The sequence below is a fragment of the Rhinatrema bivittatum genome, chromosome 8 (genome assembly GCF_901001135.1).
Source record: "Rhinatrema bivittatum chromosome 8, aRhiBiv1.1, whole genome shotgun sequence".
Taxonomy (NCBI): domain Eukaryota; kingdom Metazoa; phylum Chordata; class Amphibia; order Gymnophiona; family Rhinatrematidae; genus Rhinatrema; species Rhinatrema bivittatum.
The window spans coordinates 234,752,442-234,771,405 of record NC_042622.1 but is presented as its reverse complement, the minus strand read 5'-3'; the positions used below and the strand labels follow the sequence as shown (position 1 = coordinate 234,771,405).

General features: G+C 46.5%; 1 protein-coding gene across 3 annotated transcripts; it reads right to left on the bottom strand.

Moving 5' to 3' along the window:
* Nucleotides 1-461: 461 nt before the first annotated feature.
* PEX11G (peroxisomal biogenesis factor 11 gamma) lies at nt 462-17,771 on the bottom strand. 3 transcript variants are annotated; one of them, XM_029614121.1, is made up of 5 exons: nt 17,502-17,771; nt 15,443-15,631; nt 8,497-8,675; nt 1,474-1,536; nt 462-1,096 (listed from the first exon to the last, which is right to left on the bottom strand). In XM_029614121.1, exons 2-5 carry the CDS (start codon nt 15,623-15,625, stop codon nt 871-873), a joined length of 651 nt encoding a protein of 216 aa, XP_029469981.1. In that variant the 5' UTR covers nt 15,626-15,631; nt 17,502-17,771; the 3' UTR covers nt 462-870. The 3 variants fall into 3 exon arrangements, with proteins under 3 accessions (XP_029469981.1, XP_029469980.1, XP_029469979.1); XM_029614120.1 differs by lacking the exon at nt 17,502-17,771 and adding an exon at nt 17,137-17,495; XM_029614119.1 differs by lacking the exon at nt 17,502-17,771 and adding an exon at nt 17,285-17,495.
* Nucleotides 17,772-18,964: the final 1,193 nt, after the last annotated feature.

Below are 18,964 nucleotides of genomic sequence, written 5' to 3'. Positions count from 1 at the left end.
TGGCTGGGAATACTACCCGTTCCTCGGTTCACCATCTACATTGCAGTATAATAAAAACTATACTTCTCTGTGTCCATCTCTGCTCGGAGCTAGCCTATTGCTACAAGTCTCCGCAGGGCTCTGCCCTGTGGGAGGTGCCATCAATTGTAGTGACCAAGGGCCCACCCCTCAATGTCCAAAGTACAACAATTATGAAGCAATAGTAGCTTGCGATTTATTTAATGTTTGAGTACCTGCTGGGTACTTGTGAATTGGATTGGTCACTGTTGGAAACAGGATACTGGGCTTGATGGACCCTTGGTCTGACCCAGTATGGCAATTCTTATGTTCTTATGACATCATCTGTTCTCCTGAAATTTTCACTGAAACAGGTAAATACAGTAGAAGGATGCAAAAACTGATATTTTCAAAGCTAAATATGTCCCAGGACATTTTAAAAACATGGCAGCACTCTCTTGGGGTCATATTTAAAGATTTTTTTATATACTCCCTAGGCAGTGAAGGCATTCACCTTTGCTCTGTGCCTCATAATTCATCAAAATCTTACAATTTGCATCTATCATGAATTATTTGACACAATTAGACATTATTCATAAGTTGCTAATCTTGGTCAACATTATGCAAAATTTGATTTAAAGCATAATAATTGTGTCAAGTATATTTTTTAACATACTGAGAAATGGCAATCTTGGTTGGCAGAAGTTCCAACATTTAGCAGTTGTAAAAAGTGCAGCTGACCATGGGATTAGACTCACAATCAACTCTGGTGACAAGTCCAGTCTTAACTGTCAACCTGGATTATCAAATTCCAAAAATGACACACAATGGCTTCATTCCTGTTAAAACAGATCAGGGTGCTGGTTACTTCTTTTATACACTCCCATGGTTCTCGCTTGCCGTGGTTCTGTAAATGCCAATCAGTGAGGAGATTGTGCCCATCAGACCCACAAGCCAAGGCGGGAACTGTCCAGCCCACAGAAAACCAGGGGGCATCCAGTGGATGGCATTAGACAAGTCAGCCAGGTTGCTCATGACAGTCAGGGCTTCAGATTTCACCAGGGTTTTTATCTGCTTTCGTTTCAGCTGGGAAGATTCTCTGTAAAAAAATAATAATAAATGCACCTGTTCATTGAGTCTCCAACTATATCACTATCTCCCCGAGCCTCTGGTTACATAGCTCTAGTTGGGTAGTAATAACAGCAATAAGCAATACAGAAAAACTGCTTTCATCTTTCTCTCATCTGGAAGCTTTCATGCCATAAGAGCACTGGAAATGTGCAGCCAGGCCATCCGACCCAGAAAGCATGCCACTGAAGGGGCTGGGGAGAACCAAAAAGCAGCAAGAGAAAAAAGAAATCCAAAAAAGGATTCTATAAAAGTGTAAAATTCTGAGATTGTTTTCTTTCTCAACATACAAAATATTCTGATGGTGTCCCTTTAATTAGATTATAGTAAACTGGTTGAAAATCATACCCAAAGCTCTTCTCCTTGTCCTCCTTTAATTTTCTTGTTAGTGTGCATAAAATTCTCAAGGACCTGAAAAGAATGGAGGAGGAGATAAGACGCTAACATTTGTCAACCTAGGCAAAGTGTGTCACACACAGTCCAACAACCAGGCCCACCCTGAAAAGGTAAAGAGCTCTAACTTGCTATTCTCTCTTCCTGTATGAAAAAAAGCTTCTTGCTCAAAGCAGAGATTAATTTTTATTGTTTAAACTGTTTATTAGATGGAGTTGCAAAACAAAAGGCTTGGTACACAGCTGGTTCTGAAGTACACCAAGCTGAACATTTTCTTTTTCTTCCCCAACATCATGCCCCCCAAATCCCTGCTACCCACCCTTCATCCCCCACTTAGACAACAACAAGACTCACATACCCTCAAGTCATTTAACCTACATCCTTCAGAAATCCCCATCCAAAAGTACTTCCCTCATTCCGTGAATTAACTGGCAAAATGCTCTCCCACTTCCTTCCCAAATTATATAACCAAGAATACTGACATAGCAGGGCTGCACAAGCAAGGTGACACATTATAAACCGTTTGGAGAACTGGACCCACGTCAAAAGGTGTTTCAATCTAAGAGAACTCAAGTGACCCTACGGATTATTAAGAACTTCGCTGCCTGCTACTGGTGAGAAAGCTTTTGTATATAGGGATCCCAAGTCTCCATGAATTTGCATTTGCTCTTAAAAGCAAGAGTAGTATTTAAGTTTTCTAACAATATTAAACCATGTAGTTTATTTCTGCAATCCCAAAAGGAAGGGGAAGAACCCTTGTACCACACCTGCAAAATAATTTTCTTCCCCAAAAAACGTGCTTTCCTGATAAATCGATGGCTCCTTTCCCCTCTATATGGAGGACTGCAGTGTTATCAAAAAGGATCCTCTCAGCCTTGGGTGTTACCGTTTGACTCACTGTCAGGTCGATCCAGTATCGTCCGCTCGAGGATTGCCCGTCTGTAACGTGCTCGTAGCGCACAATTCGGGCGCGCAAGGCAATTCGGCGATACAGTCTCCAGTTTCACGCGTCCGTATCGCTTCTGAAAACAGACGCATAACCCTTTCCGCACCCGGCATGTAAATGAACGAAAAAGCTGTATAATGAAGGAATTAGCTATTCCCCTGCGATACTGTAACGGGCGCTGATATTATCTCCTCCGTAACCCGCTGTTCTGCCGCGGCCTTAACCTGCTAGTTTACCGCCTCCCCCTAGTAGGAGTTAGTGTAGTGTAGTGTAGGGTAAAAACATTGCTTACCCGCCCTGGTCCCGTCCGGTCTCCTGCAGCCCCGTCCGGTCCGGACCGGACGGGGCTGCAGGAGACCGGACGGGGCTGCAGGAGACCGGACGGGACCAGGGCAAAAAAAAACAAACGAAAAAGTAGCAAGGCTCGGGCCTGCTATGGTAAGTGTAAAAAGTGTAAAAAACAAAAAACCTGTGTGTTATATAAAAAAAAAAAAACAATTTTAAATACCTGTCGGAGGGCCGTGGGTCCAGGCGGCCGGTGGGCGGCGGGCAGCCATCAGCGGCATCCGGTAGTCCCTTCTCCCTTCCTCCCCTGCCTGGATAAGCGCCAAAATCGCACGGGCGGGTCGGCAGCGGGGGGGGGCGGCAGCGGGGGGGCGGCAGCAGGATCCGGGAGCGGCGGGTAGGCAGCAGCGGGGTCCGGGGGGTAGCAGCGAGATCCGGGGAGCCAGCAGCGGCAGCATGTTCGATCGAGCAGGCAGGTAGGTGGCAAAGTAAAGATGGCCGCCTGCACAGGAAAATCGTGCAATTGGCCGCTGAAGACGTGACGTCACGACGTTTGGTGTCAAGGGGGTGTGACGTCACGTCTTCAGCGGCCAATTGCACGATTTTCCCGTGCAGGCGGCCATCTTTACTTTGCCACCTACCTGCCTACTCGATCGAACATGCTGCCGCTGCTGGCTCCCCGGATCTCGCTGCCACCCCCGGACCCCGCTGCCGCTGCCCCCCCCGGACCCCGCTGCTGCCTACCCGCCGCTCCCGGATCCTGCTGCCGCCCCCCCCCCCCCCCGCTTGCCGACCCGCCCGTGCGATTTTGGCGCTCATCCAGGCAGGGGAGTGAGGGAGGAAGGGAGAAGGGACTACCGGATGCCGCTGATGGCTGCCCGCCGCCCCACCGGCCGCCTGGACCCACGGCCCTCCGACAGGTATTTAAAATTGTTTTTTTTTTTTATATAACACACAGGTTTTTTGTTTTTTACACTTTTTAAACTTTTTTACACTTCCTGGTGCCTGTCATTTCAAATGTCATTTGAAATGACAGGTACCAGCACACCCAGGTTACTGTATAGGCGCTGTTACAGCGCCTATACAGTAAAATGGGTTGCGCGGGCATAACCCTTCCCTAACGCTTCACAGCCGCGGCATGCATTTGCATGCGATTAGAGGAGAGTATCGGGGAGTTAGTGAAGAGAACTGTGCGTGCGGGGAGGAAGGGTGCGCCTGACACTACCTCACTGTTTTTACCGCGGCCTTACTGGATCGAGCCGTGTGTGATATGGAAGCATTCAAAAGACCGCAGCATGAAAAAGACCTGGTCGATAGAGACTGGCCTACTTAAGAAAACACAAAGGGTTGTATACGATAAAAGGGTGATAAAAGATGGATTTAACACGCTGCCCTACAGATATTGGTTTTGTGGATGTGCGCTGGAAGCACCCCTTTTCGTGTATTTTAGCTGGACCGTCAAATAGCAGCAAAAGCTTCTTTGTTAAAAAAAACTATTAGATCACACGGGGCGTGTGTTAACTGACATGCCTAACAATATTGTATGGTGTTATAGTTGCTGGCAACCTTTGTGTAAAGAAATGCTGTGTAAATATCCTTTTTATTACCTTTATGGATACTTTGCCTGATACACCTTCTACACCTCAGCGACTTCAGATCAGAACTACAAGCCCTCATCATGTCCAAACTAGACTACTCAAACGCACTTCTACTAGGCCTTCCCAAAAACTCCATCGCCCCCTTACAACTGCTACAAAATGCTGCAGCACACATTTTAACAAGCACCAAAAAAAAAAGAGCATATTACTCCCATCCTAAAACAACTCCACTGGCTTCCTATAGCCTCCAGGATTCACTTCAAGACACTCTCCCTCATACACAAAGCCATCCACAATCCAAATATGCAATGGTTCAGCGACTCCCTACAGTTTCGCTCCTCCACCAGACCTACCCGCACGCAGTACCTTGCCACTTTACAAACACCCTCCCCTAGACTCACTCATTTCACCTCAACCAAGGAACGCTCACTTTCCATAGCAGGTCCAGCGCTATGGAACTCCATGCCCACCTACTTACGCCGAGAATTCTGCCCAAAAAAATTCAAGCAGAAACTCAAAACCTGGTTGTTCAAACAAGCTTACCCCTGAGACTTTCCCTTCGGCACTTTCCTCCTCCCCCCCTCTCACTTCCCTTCCATTTCTCACAGCCCTCTGTTTTAAAGTTATAATGTGTATTCACCCCTCAGCAACATATTCTTTTATGTTGCCAGCAACCTAACAACGTTTGTTTCCTCTTCTTAAAGCCCCCCTCACAGTATATCTCCCCATTTTATATCCCCCTAGCTTACCTCATCTTATGTCAATATCTTAAAGTTATCACTTGTTATCGCTTGTACTCAATTCCACCACTTGTACATAAGTTAAAGAAGATGAATGTAAATATATATTTTCTAAACAAAAATATTGTACTTTATAACTTCTATCCTCAATTATAGATTCCCCCCTTAGCTCACCCCACTTAGTAGATTCTCGTTAATGTGGTCCCCACTCCCCAGTTTCATAATAAGTTCTACTGTAAAGCCACTGTGGCTGCATTTCTGTTTGAATGGTAACCAATGTGATGTTATTAACAAATGTTGGTATATAAAAACGTTGTATAAATAAAATAAATACATTTTTAATGATGATCAATTGTTTCCAACCAATAAATAAATATGGTTATTAGAAACATAGAAACATAGAAATGACGGCAGAAGAAGACCAAACGGCCCATCCAGTCTGCCCAGCAAGCTTCACACATTTTTTCTCTCATACTTATCTGTTTCTCTTAGCTCTTGGTTCTATTTCCCTTCCACCCCCACCATTAATGTAGAGAGCAGTGATGGAGCTGCATCCAAGTGAAATATCTAGCTTGATTAGTTAGGGGTAGTAGGGGTAGTAACCGCCGCAATAAGCAAGCTACACCCATGCTTATTTGTTTTACCCAGACTATGTTATACAGCCCTTATTGGTTGTTTTTCTTCTCCCCTGCCATTGAAGCAGGGAGCTATGCTGGATATGCTTGAAGTATCAGTTTTTTCTTCTCCCATGCTGTTGAAGCAGGGAGCTATGCTGGATATGCTTGAAGTATCAGTTTTTTCTTCTCCCATGCTGTTGAAGCAGAGAGCCATGCTGGATATGCATCGAAAGTGAAGTATCAGGCACATTTGGTTTGGGGTAGTAACCGCCGTAACAAGCCAGCTACTCCCCGCTTTGTGAGTGCGAACCCTTTTTTCTTCTCCCCTGCCGTTGAAGCAGAGAGCTCTGCTGGATGTGTGTAGTATCAGTTTTTCTTCTCCCCTGCCGTTGAAGCAGAGAACTATGCTGTATATGCATTGAAATTGAATTATCAGGCTTGTAGATGATTTGATGGCATCTGCTTGTAAATTCACGAGAGCTACTTTGGCCCCTACATCAAGATCGGCCCCATCTTCTTTCACAATTTTACAGATCAGGTACAGCAACATGTTGTTCAAATCCAGGTAATCCTCGACATGTCCGGCTATATAAAAATCTAAAGACGCTGTTTCTGAAAAGGCAGATAATGGCGGAATCTCCACATAAATACTTTTTTCTATGCTGGTTTGTGTGGGGGCCAGTTGAAACAGATCCAATTCTGATTTCAAGCATTCTTCAGACCCCTGATGTACAAAAGCCATGGGGCAGATTTTAAAACCTGCGCACGGGCGCAGATTTGTTCGCGCAACCCGGCGCGAACAAATCTACGCCCAATTTTATAACATGCGCGCGCAGCCGCGCACATGTTATAAAATCCAGGGTTGGCATATGCAAAGGGGTGCACAACTGTGCAACTTGCGCGCACCGAGCCGCGCAGCCTGCCTCCATTCCCTCCGAGGCCGCTCCGAAATCGAAGCAGCCTCGGTGGGAACTTTCCTTCTGCCCCCCCCCGCACCTTCCCCTCCCTTCCCCTACCTAACCCGCCCCCCTACCTAGAACCCCCCCTTACCTTTGTTGAAGAAGTTACGCACGCTGGCCAATGGTGCCGGCAAACAGCCGCTGTGCCTGGAGGCTCAGGCCACTCCCCGCCCCTTTTTGCAAGCCCCGGGACATACGCGCGCCCCGGGGCTTGCACGCGCCGCCGAGCCTATGCAAGATAGGCTCGGCGCACGCAGGGGAGGCAGGGGTAGCCCTGAAAAGTAAACACGTTTCTATTCCCTACCATTGGCTGTATTCCCTTGCAAGTTGCTTGCAGAATTGCTGTTTTTGTGGGCGAAGCTGAGAAACTGGGCAAGAACCACTCTGGGCCTGTCACTATTTTCCTGTCTGGCCCCACCTGATGCACCCACTCAATCACCTGCAGCGCCATCAGGAGCCACTTCATTAAGTCACACAGCTTGGCATCAGTCACAGTCTCAGGGAAGTTAACAAGTTATTCTAAGGCGAGCGGTTCTCTAGATCCTTGACCTTGGCCTCCAATGCCTCTACAGGAGCCTGGATCACTCTCCCTGCGCTCTCCATACCACACTTGCCATCCTTAACATCAGACACATGCTGCTCTAGAGTTCCTATGCGCTGCAGGAAAGTTTACATTGTAACTGTCAAAGCATCGATTTTAGTGAAAACTGTGTCAAATTTCTTGTCCAGCTTGACATCAGGTACCTTTTCTACTGCCATCCAACTGCCTCTAGTAAAGCTCCAGTTTCGATTGTATCCGGCAAACCCCTGTTCTTATTGCATCCGCCATTTTGGGAACCACCGCCTTCAGTTGGTCTTTTTCTTTTTTAGCGAGTTTAATGGAAACATCCCGCATCAAAAAACAAGTAGGCTGGCTTGTATAGGGTCTCAGAGCAGGCTGCTAATTATCGCGAAACTGTAGCATAAATGATGACGATTTAGGGGCAGACTGCAGAGAAGACCCGGGATCAGAGCAACAATGCGACTGTCTCCATTCACAACATCACATGACCTGAGAGATAAATTTGAAGGCATAGATTTCAACTTGGCCAACTCAAAAGTTGAAAAAGAAAAAATGACTCTTCTCACCCATCTGAATGTATATAATGTTAAAATATGTTATACTTTCATAAAAGGAGAATTACATTTACACTAAAAGTTATTTTTCTCTGTCATAAGGATCTCTTTTGTGTGTTTGAGGCATCGGTCTGTCTGCTGAAGATGGCTATAGCAAGAGCATACAGCTTTCAATAGGCTCATCAGATTGCTGAGGAATTCCCAAGAAGGGATCAAGACTTCTCTCGGCACGTGTCACGTGCTACATATTATTAAAATGCTATTTCCTTGGGTTTTCTTTGGATTGAGGGAGGAAACTATATTGTAACATTATGCACCCACCAAGGTGGTGGTAAGGTAGAGGTTCAACTTAACTAATTTTTGAATCAGCCAAATTGAAATGCCACTTTAAACTGTTTATGGGCAGTTCTATAACAGCAGATAATGATGACCAGAGTACTTAGAATAACTAAGCAAGGATCGAGATCTCTTTAGCAACAAAATATTCTTAGAAATATTTTTGGAACAGCTTGCAAAACTTACATGACATTCTCATGAAGCAGCATGATAAACTTGCTTTTCAACTTTTACAGCAAGTCCCCAGCAGTTTAAAAAAATATATAGAATAAATATTTTATAAAAGATTAATTGAGCGATGTAAGCTAACAGGGCAATGATAAAGTGACAGAAAAATCAAAACTGACCAAGTGGATTGTATGCAGGCAAAACTGGGCTTACCTCACAATTCCCAGTAAGAGAGAGAGCCCCCACAGAGCGATACTAAACATCCACCACTTGTCAGACTTAGTGTGAAGAACCTTAGCATCTGCAGCCCATGCAATGTGCTCACATGGATAGTACAGCTGGTCTGCCACATTTCCAAGCACAGAGATCCATCGAACAGCAGTATCTTCTTCCTTCAGTTCCAAACAAAGGGAAGTAAGCGGGGAAAGAACTCTTAAAATACATATTCCAAGGTTCAGGGGGCTGGTGCAGGGGCATAGTCTTGCACCTGTAGGACTGAATGACTCAGGGGATTTGCACTGGATCACTGACTCTTTCACCTGGAGGACTGAAAAGTTCAGGAGATGGGCACAATGATATAGTAATGTATCTCTAGGACCAGAGAGTTCAGGGCCCATCATGTTTATTAACAGATACCTTAAAGCACTATTTAAATTGTTTTGGCCAGTAACTGGTACTGTGCTTAAAACAGAAAGGAAAATTAGTTCTTACCTGATAATTTTCGTTCCTGTGGTACCACGGATCAGTCCAGGCAGTGGGTTGAGCCTCCTGTCCAGCAGATGGAGACAGAGAAAAACTGAAAGGGTATCCTATATCAGGACAGTGCTCCCCCTGCACCCCTTCAGTTTAAGCATTAACAAAGCAGAGAAACATAACCAGAGTAAGATCAAGCAAGTAAGAACAATAACCTTAACATTGGAATTTGTACATTCGACATTGAACCATTCAGTAACTGTTCTCCTAAAAACTGCTCTTATATATATTTTTTATTTATTTATCGAGTTTTATATACCGTTGTTCGGTTTCGCCATCACAATGGTTTACAAAGTTTCGATGTTTAACAGTGTTCACAAATTCATACGCTTGTTAACAGTTATCTTAGTCATTATAAACATAGTTTGGTTGTAAATTGTACAGGTTAAATTACGTGTTTTGGATTGGATCTGCATGTTTATATGGGCTGATTTATCTGAAATAGATACTTCCGGTGCCACAAGGAATGGATGGTCTGCAACCTGTGAATGCAAGAAATTCGAGCGGAAATGTAAGACCTAGATACAGACAGGGCGGGCATCTGGACTGATTAGTGGTAGTACAGGAGCGAAAATTATCTGATAAGAACTAATTTTCCTTTCCCTGTATGTACCCGGATCAGTCCAAACAGTGGGATGTGCCAAAGCTTCCCTAAATAGGGTGGGACCGAGATAGTCCCGCTCGAAGCACCTGTCTGTCAAAGGAACCAAACACTGGCACCTGAACATTGAGGCGGTAATGACGAGCAAAGGTATGCAGAGATTTCCAAGTAGCGGCTCTGCAAATTTTTTGTGGAGAAACCGACTGGTTCTTCGCCCAAGAGGCAGCCTGAGAACGCAAAGAATGGGCTTTTAAACCCTCGGGAACTGGCTGGCCCCGACAGATATACGCAGACGCAACTGCCTCTTTGAGCCAGCGAGCAATGGTAGTTTTAGACGCCTGCTTCCCTTTGTTTGGGCTGCTCCATAAAACAAAGAGATGATCAGAGACCCGAAACTCGTTTGTCACATGTAAGTATTGAAGAAGTACCCACTTGACATCCAGCTGTCTAAGGTCTCTGCCAGGCGTGCTTGCAATGTCCTCTGGAGAAAAAGCAGGAAGCTCCACCGACTGATTGACGTGGAAGGAGGACACAACCTTTGATAAGAAGGATGGAACTGACTTTAGGGAAACCCCTGAATCAGAAAAACGAAAAAAGGGTTCCCTACAGGATAAAGCCTGAAGCTCGGGGACTCTCCTAGCTGAGCAAATAGAGACTAGAAATACTGTTTTGAGAGTGCATCACAAAGGACACGAAGTACCAGATTAAGATGGACAAGTAGCCCTGAAGGTTGGGTTCAAATGTTTGGCCCCCTTAAGGAATCGAATGACATCCGGATGGGCCGCCACCGCGTAACCATCCACCCGGCCTAAGAGAGAACCGAGAGCCGAAACCTGCACTTGCAAGGAATTGAAAGACAGACCTTTAGAAAGGCCATTCTGTAGGAAAGAAAGAATCTGGGAAACTGGAGCCTTGCGGGCCTGATTCAGTACACATGTTCTTGAATACTCTCCATACCCAAACATAAGCAATAGAGGTAGAAGTCTTACAGGCCCGTAACAGCATGGAAATAACTTCTTCCTTGTAACCTTTCTTTCTCAGTCGCTACCGCTCAAAAGTGATCCGCCTGTTCGAAAAATACGGGACCCTGACGAAGCAGGTGTGGAAGGTGACCAAGACGAAGGGGACCGTCTGTCACGAGGTTCACCAGGTCCGCAAACAATGGTCTCCGGGGCCACTCCGGCGCCACGAGGATGACTGGCCCTTGTGACGCTCTATTCTTATGAGTACTTTTCGCACCAGAGGCTATGGTGAGAACACGTAGAGGAGAACGTCACAAGGCCAGGGTAGGGCTAAGGCATCCACCCCCTCCGAACAGTGCTCCTGCCTGCGACTGAAGAATCTGGGAGCTTTTGCGTTCCTCATGGTGGCCATCAGATCTAAGTGGGGAACTCCCCACCTGCGCACGACCAGATCCATCGCCTCTTTGGACAACTCCCACTCTCCTGGGCTAGATGTTGATGACTTAGGAAATCGGCTTGAATATTCTCCTTTCCCGCAATGTGAGAGGCAGCCAGTCGATCTAGATGACGTTCCGCCCAAGAGAACAGCTTGCTGGCTTCCAAGGCCACCAGACGACTCCTTGTGCCTTCCTGGCAATTGATGTAAGCTACCGTAGTGGCATTCTCGGAGAGGACTCATACAGCTTTGTGACGGAGCAAGGGTAGGAAGGTCTTGAGGCCCAGACGTACTGCTCGAGCCTCCAGGCGATTGATGTGCCATCGGGCCTGGATAGGAGACCATAGTCCGTGGGTAGACTGATTCTGACACACCGCTCCCCAGCTGGAGAGACTGGCGTCCGTCGTAACAATGATCAACTGGGATGTTTCCAGGGGCATCCCCTTCGACAGGTGAGCGAGAGAGAGCCACCACTGCATGCTGTCAATGGTAGATTCGGAGAGTGGTAAAGGAGTCTGAAATTTCTCCATGACTGGCTTCCAGCGGGACAGCAATGCTTTCTGCAAAGGATGCACATGCGCAAAAGCCTAAGGAATCAAATCTATAGTGGAAGCCATAGATCCCAGAACCAGGAGGTAATCCCAAGCCGTGGGCATCGGCAGAGACAACAGAAGTTGAACTTGATTCATAAGCTTGAGTGCCTGGGCCTCGGGGAGCAAGACCTTGCCCATGTTGGTGTTGAAGCATGCTCCTAAGAATTCCAGGACTTGTGAGGGACAGAGGTTGCTCTTGGGGAAGTTGATGATCAACCCGAGGGAAGTGAGGACCGACAAAACTCTGGTGACCGCCAACTTGCAGAGTTTCTCTGATTTCACCCGAATGGGCCAGTCGTCCAGGTACGGATGGACAAGGACTCCCTCCCGACGGAGGAATGCCGCCACTATTACCATGACCTTGGTAAATGTGCGGGGAGCAGTGGCAAGACTGAACAGGAGTGCCCAAAACTGGAAGTGGCGCCCCAGGATATTGAAGCGAAGATATTTCTGGTGTTCCAAGTGGATTGGTATGTGAAGGTAGGCCTCCGTCAAATCGAAAGAGGCCAGGAATTCGCTGGAGCGAACCGCCGCTATGATCACCCTTAGGGTCTCCATTCGAAAATGGGGAACCTTGAGCACCCTGTTGACTCTCTTGAGGTCCAGGATCGGTCAAAAGGAGCCATCCTTTTGGAAACAATGAAGAAGATGGAATATTGGCTGGACCCTTGCTCCTCCAGGAAGACCGAACTACGTCACCGAGCTCCCGTAACCTGTCGAGAGTATGGCACACCACTGGACGCTTCCGACTTCTGCAAGAGGAGATTAAATAGCGGTTCGGGAGATCCCGAGCAAATTCTAAAGTGTAGCCTTTTTCGATCACCTCGAGGACCCATTGATTCAACGTGATTTTGACCCATTCCTCGAGAAAGATGGACAGACGTCCACCTAAGTTGGGAACGGAGGAATAGGCCGGCCGCATCTCATTGGGAGGGCTTTGGAGGATCCTGGAGGGTGATCATCTCGGAATGGACGCCGGCCATGAAAGGAATGAGACCATGCTTGAGATCTAGTGGAGGTAATTCTTTGGGCAGCCCCCTGCGGCCTGTTATACCTGTGCTGCCCCCTAAAACGAGAGCGCGAAGGAAAGAAGGACTTGGATTGTCTAGGGTGGTCCTCAGGCAGTTTGTGAATCTTATTGTCCCCTAAGGATTTAATAAGCTGTTCCAAGTCCTCACCGAAAAGCAACTTACCCTTGAACGGGAGAGTGCCCAATTGTGACTTAGAAGAGGAATCCGCAGCCCAATTTCGAAGCCAGAGGAGATGTCTGGCTGATACCGCTAAACCATGGCTCTGGCCTGCACCCGCAGATCATAAAGGGCATCAGCCCCATATGCGACCGCAGCTTCAAGCCGTTCTGCCTGTTCCGCCTCTGCAGATGGGAGGTCCTGGGTGCTGAGTAATTGCTGAACCCACCTAAGGCTTGCCCGCTGCATGAGACTGCCACAGACTGTCGCCCGACCCGAGTGCCAAAACTTCAAATATCATAAGAACATAAGAAATTGCCATGCTGGGTCAGATCAAGGGTCCATCAAGCCCAGCATCCTGTTTCCAACAGAGGCCAAACCAGGCCACAAGAACCTGGCAATTATCCAAACACTAAGAAGATCCCATGCTACTGATGCAATTAATAGCAGTGGCTATTCCCTAAGTAAACTTGATTAATAGCCATTAATGGACTTTTCCTCCAAGAACTTATCCAAACCTTTTTGAACCCAGCTACACTAATTGCATTAAGCACATCCTCTGGCAACAAATTCCTCTTAAGATAAACCTCCAACTTGCGGTCCTGAAGGTCCTTCCAGGCGGTCGCTCCCACTACCGGAATGGTGGTCCTCTTTGTAACAGCAGAAATGGAAGCATCCACTTTAGGGATCTTAAGCATATCCAGACACTGATCGGGGAAAGGGGAGAGTTTATCCATAGCCCTGCCCACGTGTAAGCCGGCTTCCGGCGCTTCCCATTCCTATAGCAGTAGCTGCATGAGCATCAGATGAAAGGGAAAAGTGCACGGGGGCGCTCTCAGACCAGCCAGTACAGGGTCTACGTTACCAGAAGTCGAGGCACTCATGCTGACCTCCTGAGGGGCCTCGAGGCCCAGCTCCGCCAAAACAAAAGGTATAAGAGGATCCAGTTCCTCCCGCTGGAAAAGGCGCAGTACACGAGGATCATCACCGTCTACTGGGGGATGCAGAGTGCCTTGAGAGTGACTATCAATAAGGTCCACATCTGGATCCAGATCCGGTAACTGAGGTGGCAGAGGAGGAGGATCCGGAGGGTCCGGAACCCCCAGTACAATCCGGACCCGATTAGCCCCTTGAGGAGCAGGGATCTTGGGTCCCTGATCCACTGACGCCCTGGGAACCTTTGGTGGAGGAGGGCTTATGGGCAACCTTGCAGGAGAGCGGTTTAAGTGAGGCACGTTCTCCTGTAAGAAGCTGGCCAAATATGCTTTGCGCATTAGCAGAACAAACCCCGTTGAAAAATGGCCAGGGGCTTTCCCTGGGATTGGAGGAGGGGGGTTCATTGGGCCGAGGGTCAGATCCAAAGTCCGGGTGGTGAACAGGACTTAATTCAGGTGGAGTTCGCAGGAAAATTGGGTCCCCTACCCCATCCGGCACAGAGTCAGCATCGTAGTGAGAGGACAAAATGGCTGCCGTTCCTGCGGTTTGCAGGAATGGGACCGGCCGTGCACTTGCTGAGCCGGAGCCGGGTACCTGACTTCTCCGGCGCAGAGGAACCCTCCCCGCCAGGTAAACAATGAGAACAGACTCCCTCGCTGGAGGCCGGTTCCCCACACATGATGCACATGGTGGAACGAGGCATTGAAACGGGGGGGGGGGGGGGGGTGGTACTGTCGACAGAGAACAGCATATGTGTTTGGGCCTGACTGCGAGCGGTGAATCAGACACCCGCTCCTTCCCCCGAAGCTGTCAGCTGTCCTGCTGCTTGCAGGCTGAGCTTTCTCTTTTTTTTTTTTTGTAATTGAAATTTGACAGAGGAATTAGCCTTCTCTATTTGCAGACCCGAGGTATTCCACTTCTCGGAGGTATTCCACTTCTCGGGAAGGGACTGGACCACCAGTGTCACCCCTAGCCAGGCAGGTTACCGGGAAGGGTCCTAGGCTGACAAAGTCAAGGAGCAAAGCCCCCCTAGGCCCAGATAAGAGCAAGGAGCAGCAAGCTGCCCCTTAAGAGCAATACAGGAATGAAGTTGCCAAAACTTCTCTTTCTTCAAAATCTTTTTTGTTCTTTTTTTAACTTTATAGAGAAATACTTGCTTGATCCTGTAAAGACAGAATGAAGGAAAAAAACTTTCCCAAAGTAGAAAACTGTCTAGAGAAGGGGAACTGCAGGTTCTGCTGTCCGCATCTGCTAGAGACAGAGAAATACTGAAGGGATGCAGGGGGAGCACTATCCTGATATAGGATACTCTTTCAGTTTTTCTTTGTCTCCATCTGCTGGACTGGAGGCTCAATCCACTGTCTGGACTGATCCGGGTACGTACAGGGAACTCTAGTTACTTTACCAGTAACAAAATGCTCCCTTATGTCCACATTAAAAGCAACTTTCCATAAAAGAACATTTCAGTGAAGGGTGATCATTGGAGGTCAAGGTCAGTAGTATTGTTATAACATTGGGGCTGATATTTAAACAGGGCCAGAGTGTTTAAGGCAGCCGGCTCATGTTTGAGCTGGCTATTTTAAGATCATTTTCAGTCATAACCTAGCCAGCTAGGTTGTAGCTTAAAATTATCCTAATGTTCTCAGAAAACAGCCTAGATCCCACTAAAAAACTGGCCCCATGATCTTTACCTTTTTTCCCAGTCCATAGTGAGTGGAATAGGCAAACATGGATAGATCATCAAACAGTCGGAGGACCGTACGGCAATGACTAAGCTGGGATGCCACAGCTAGGAAACGTTTCCCAGATTCATGTTTATCACCGGTCTTCTCAACCAGAATGCCACCAACCAGTTGACAGCCATAACACAACATTCTGATCTAGAAAGAATGGGAATTCATATTAGATTCAGAGCTGTTGGGATTCCTAGGGGTAATCATTGGCATGCAAGTGACTGATAAAAACCATTTCCTTCCTAGGAAGGCAAAGAAATTAAAAGTAATCAGCAGATTTTGTTTGGGAACCTCATTGATGAATAAAGAGAGTACACATTCTAAACATGTTGAGATATACTGCATGTGAGGGAGGTGGGGGCTGCCACTGAAATGGTTAATTTGATAGGTTAGGAAGGTTACATTCATGGAGAAGGAATAGTCTAGTCTAGAGTTGCATGGCTCTGGTTAAGGCCACACACAGGTCTGTTATTTTGGGGTAGCCATATTATGCAAGTTAACCTGTTCTCAGATCAAATGTATGCAGTTATATGTAACAACCATTATAGTTATCCTGAAAACAGGGCCTCTTTGCAGGCCTCCAGGACCAAGGCTGTACAGCTCTGGTCTAGTGTCTTGGCTGTTAGTGCACTGATCTATGATTCAGGAGACAAATTCTAGGACAGGAATTCAAAATACCAATGGATGTGTGTGACCTCAGTCAAGTCACTTCAGCTCCCTGTATCTCTGGGTGTTTGCCTTAAATCAGGGTGTTCCCATCAACAAATTTTAAAAACAAATATTCTGATATCATTAATAGAGTAGAAAACTCATTTGTTTGCAGTTTAACTGGTTTGTACTTTTTGTTTATAAATATTTTTTCAAAACCACATAGTTGAATTTTCCATTAGATGTAGGTGCTGAAATTACAGTTATATTATCATTTGCAATTAAAACAGAGGACTCTGTAAAATCCATAATGTAGATTAGATCTGAATGTAGAGCTGAGCAGTTGGTGTGGATGGGCTGACTAGATAAACCAAATGATCTTTTTCTGCCATTATTTTTCTATGAATCCCTATAGCATGCTACACAGACTATTTTCTTGAGACATTGTCGATCCTGCTCTGAAGCATCAGTTGGCATATACCATCTTTCCTAAATAGGCACATCCAAGCAATGGTGAATAGAATTTTAATCTTTTCCATCCTTATGTTTTAAACATGAATAGATACGTTTCTCTCCATTTTTGCATAACGTAACAGAAAGTAAACTAGTTGTGGATAAAACTTTTCCAAACACTTTATTCTGTCATGTTGTATGTGTATGTATGTGTCCTGCCCCGAACCTCGGAGGAGTGGGAAATAATACTTTTAAATACAAATAAACAAATAAAAAACTTCATGAATTCACCCCACCCGTTCTTGGAAGGCTAACCATACTCAACCCCAGCCACCACAAGTCTTGGTTTTGAGCTGTCCTGTTTATTCCTTTGTTTCGGAAAAAAAAAGGATTTAAGTAACGTATATTTTTTTTTTATTCAGAAACTATACGGAAACAGCTTAATGAATGGTCCAAGCAGATCCGAGTGCTGCTTCTGTCAATGGCACTCGCTCTGGCCTTGGGCAAATTCTTTTCGTCCTCCCCATCCCCCTGCCTCCCCCGGTACACACTTGATCATAAGCTCTTCCGGACATGGACTGTGTGCAGTTTGTTGCGCGCCGGTCCCCTGTATGTCATATTAAATGTTACAGGGTGAAGAGGCCCAGAGCCGTTCTATGGCAAGGTTGGAACGTATCCTTCGCTGGCCGCTGAACTCACCACCCGGTCTCTGCCCCTGTAGGACTCCAGAGTGTTCACAAGGTTGGTCAAAGCAGCGGCCATAGCAGCACGCCTAACTATGTACACAGAAGTGACCCAAGTTGAAAACTGTATTAACTCGAGGTTATCACAGTTTCCTTCTCCATTCCCGTCAAACAACTCCTTTCCCTTCCATCTCCTGCTAACGTTGGTGTGCACCGTGCACATTAACCTTTACCGAGGAAGAGGAAATGCGTTCCAACTCCAAGCCTCGTTCTGGAGCAGACGTCTCGAGTTCCGGTCGAAGAAAACCTGCAATCTGATTGGTTGAAGAAAAGGCGGCAAGGCGACAAATATAGCTAACCAAGGCCTGCTGGGGGCTTTCTCGTGCCGGAAAGGAGCCTCTTCTGAGGAATATGGACTTTTCGAGAGCGGGTAACGGACATATAGCTTGGCGAATCAGCGGAGGTGAATGAGGCGCGAGCTGGTTGCAGTGGACAAGTAGTGCAATACAGCCACGCAAGTGGGGGACATCAATCATCCGAAGGCGCCGAGGTCGGATAAAGTTCCCTCACAGTTAAGAAGTTTTTAAAGCATGCGCGGGGGTCCCCTTGTTAGCGTCTTCTTCTCTTCAGAATGTTAGCATTCTTCTTCTCCTCAGTCTAATTTTTCTGCTACATTAAAGGGTCCCCGTCCCCCCCAATCCTTACCAGTGGAAGATACCAGAAAGTAAAAAGAAAGGGAAAACTCCTTTTAAACCTTTCCCGGAGTGTCATCATAATATGGCCAATAAGGATTTGCATGATATTTGCCAGAAATGTCTGAGGTCAGGTTGTGACATAGCAAACTGCGGTTCCTGTGGCGAAGTGTCCCATGGGCCCGAATCTGCAGACATCCAAAATTGAGGTATGAGTTGTCAAATCCATCAGAATAAAAAAACAAGAAAAAGTAAGTCATCGGGTTTGTCAGAAATAGAGAAATCCACACTGGAAAGATATGTGCCAATAGTCTCAAAACAGACTCATCAGTTTGGAAAAGGCATAGTGCATAGTTGTTGGGGTGATCACGCAGCTAAAAAACATCAGCGCAGAAATATTGCAATGCCAAACCTTTGATGTTGTACCGAAATGGCATCGATATGTGTGTGCCAAAGCACACGTTTGGCACAGAGACATTGGCCCCAAAAGGTCACAGCATGGAACAATAGGTTTGGAAAAATAACAGCACAAAAGTCAGCACAAAAAACAAATCATGGTGCAGAGCAACTGCTGTGCTTACATAAACATAGTCGGCATCACAAAATGCATCATTGCAGCACAAATAGTCTAGCGCAGAAGCGGAAATACGTTGAAGGTCATTTGGCTTCTGAACCAAACTATTCATCACTTAAGCGTCATAAAATGGATAGTACGGTAAGTCCTATACTAGTTCCTCAGACGTAACACATATTATTATTATTTTTTTTATATATATACCGACATTCGATCTGAGATATCACATCGGTTTACATTCAGGCACTGTAGGTATTTCCCTATCCCCAGAGGGCTTACAATCTAACGGGCCGATACAGTAAGGACGTGTAAGAAACAGTGCGGCAGTACCGGGCGCACCCTCGTTTGCCGCGCGCACATCTTGGTTCAAAAGCCGCTCGATTCAATATTCAAATTAGATGCGAATCCAAGCGGCATCCAAAGCGCGTCA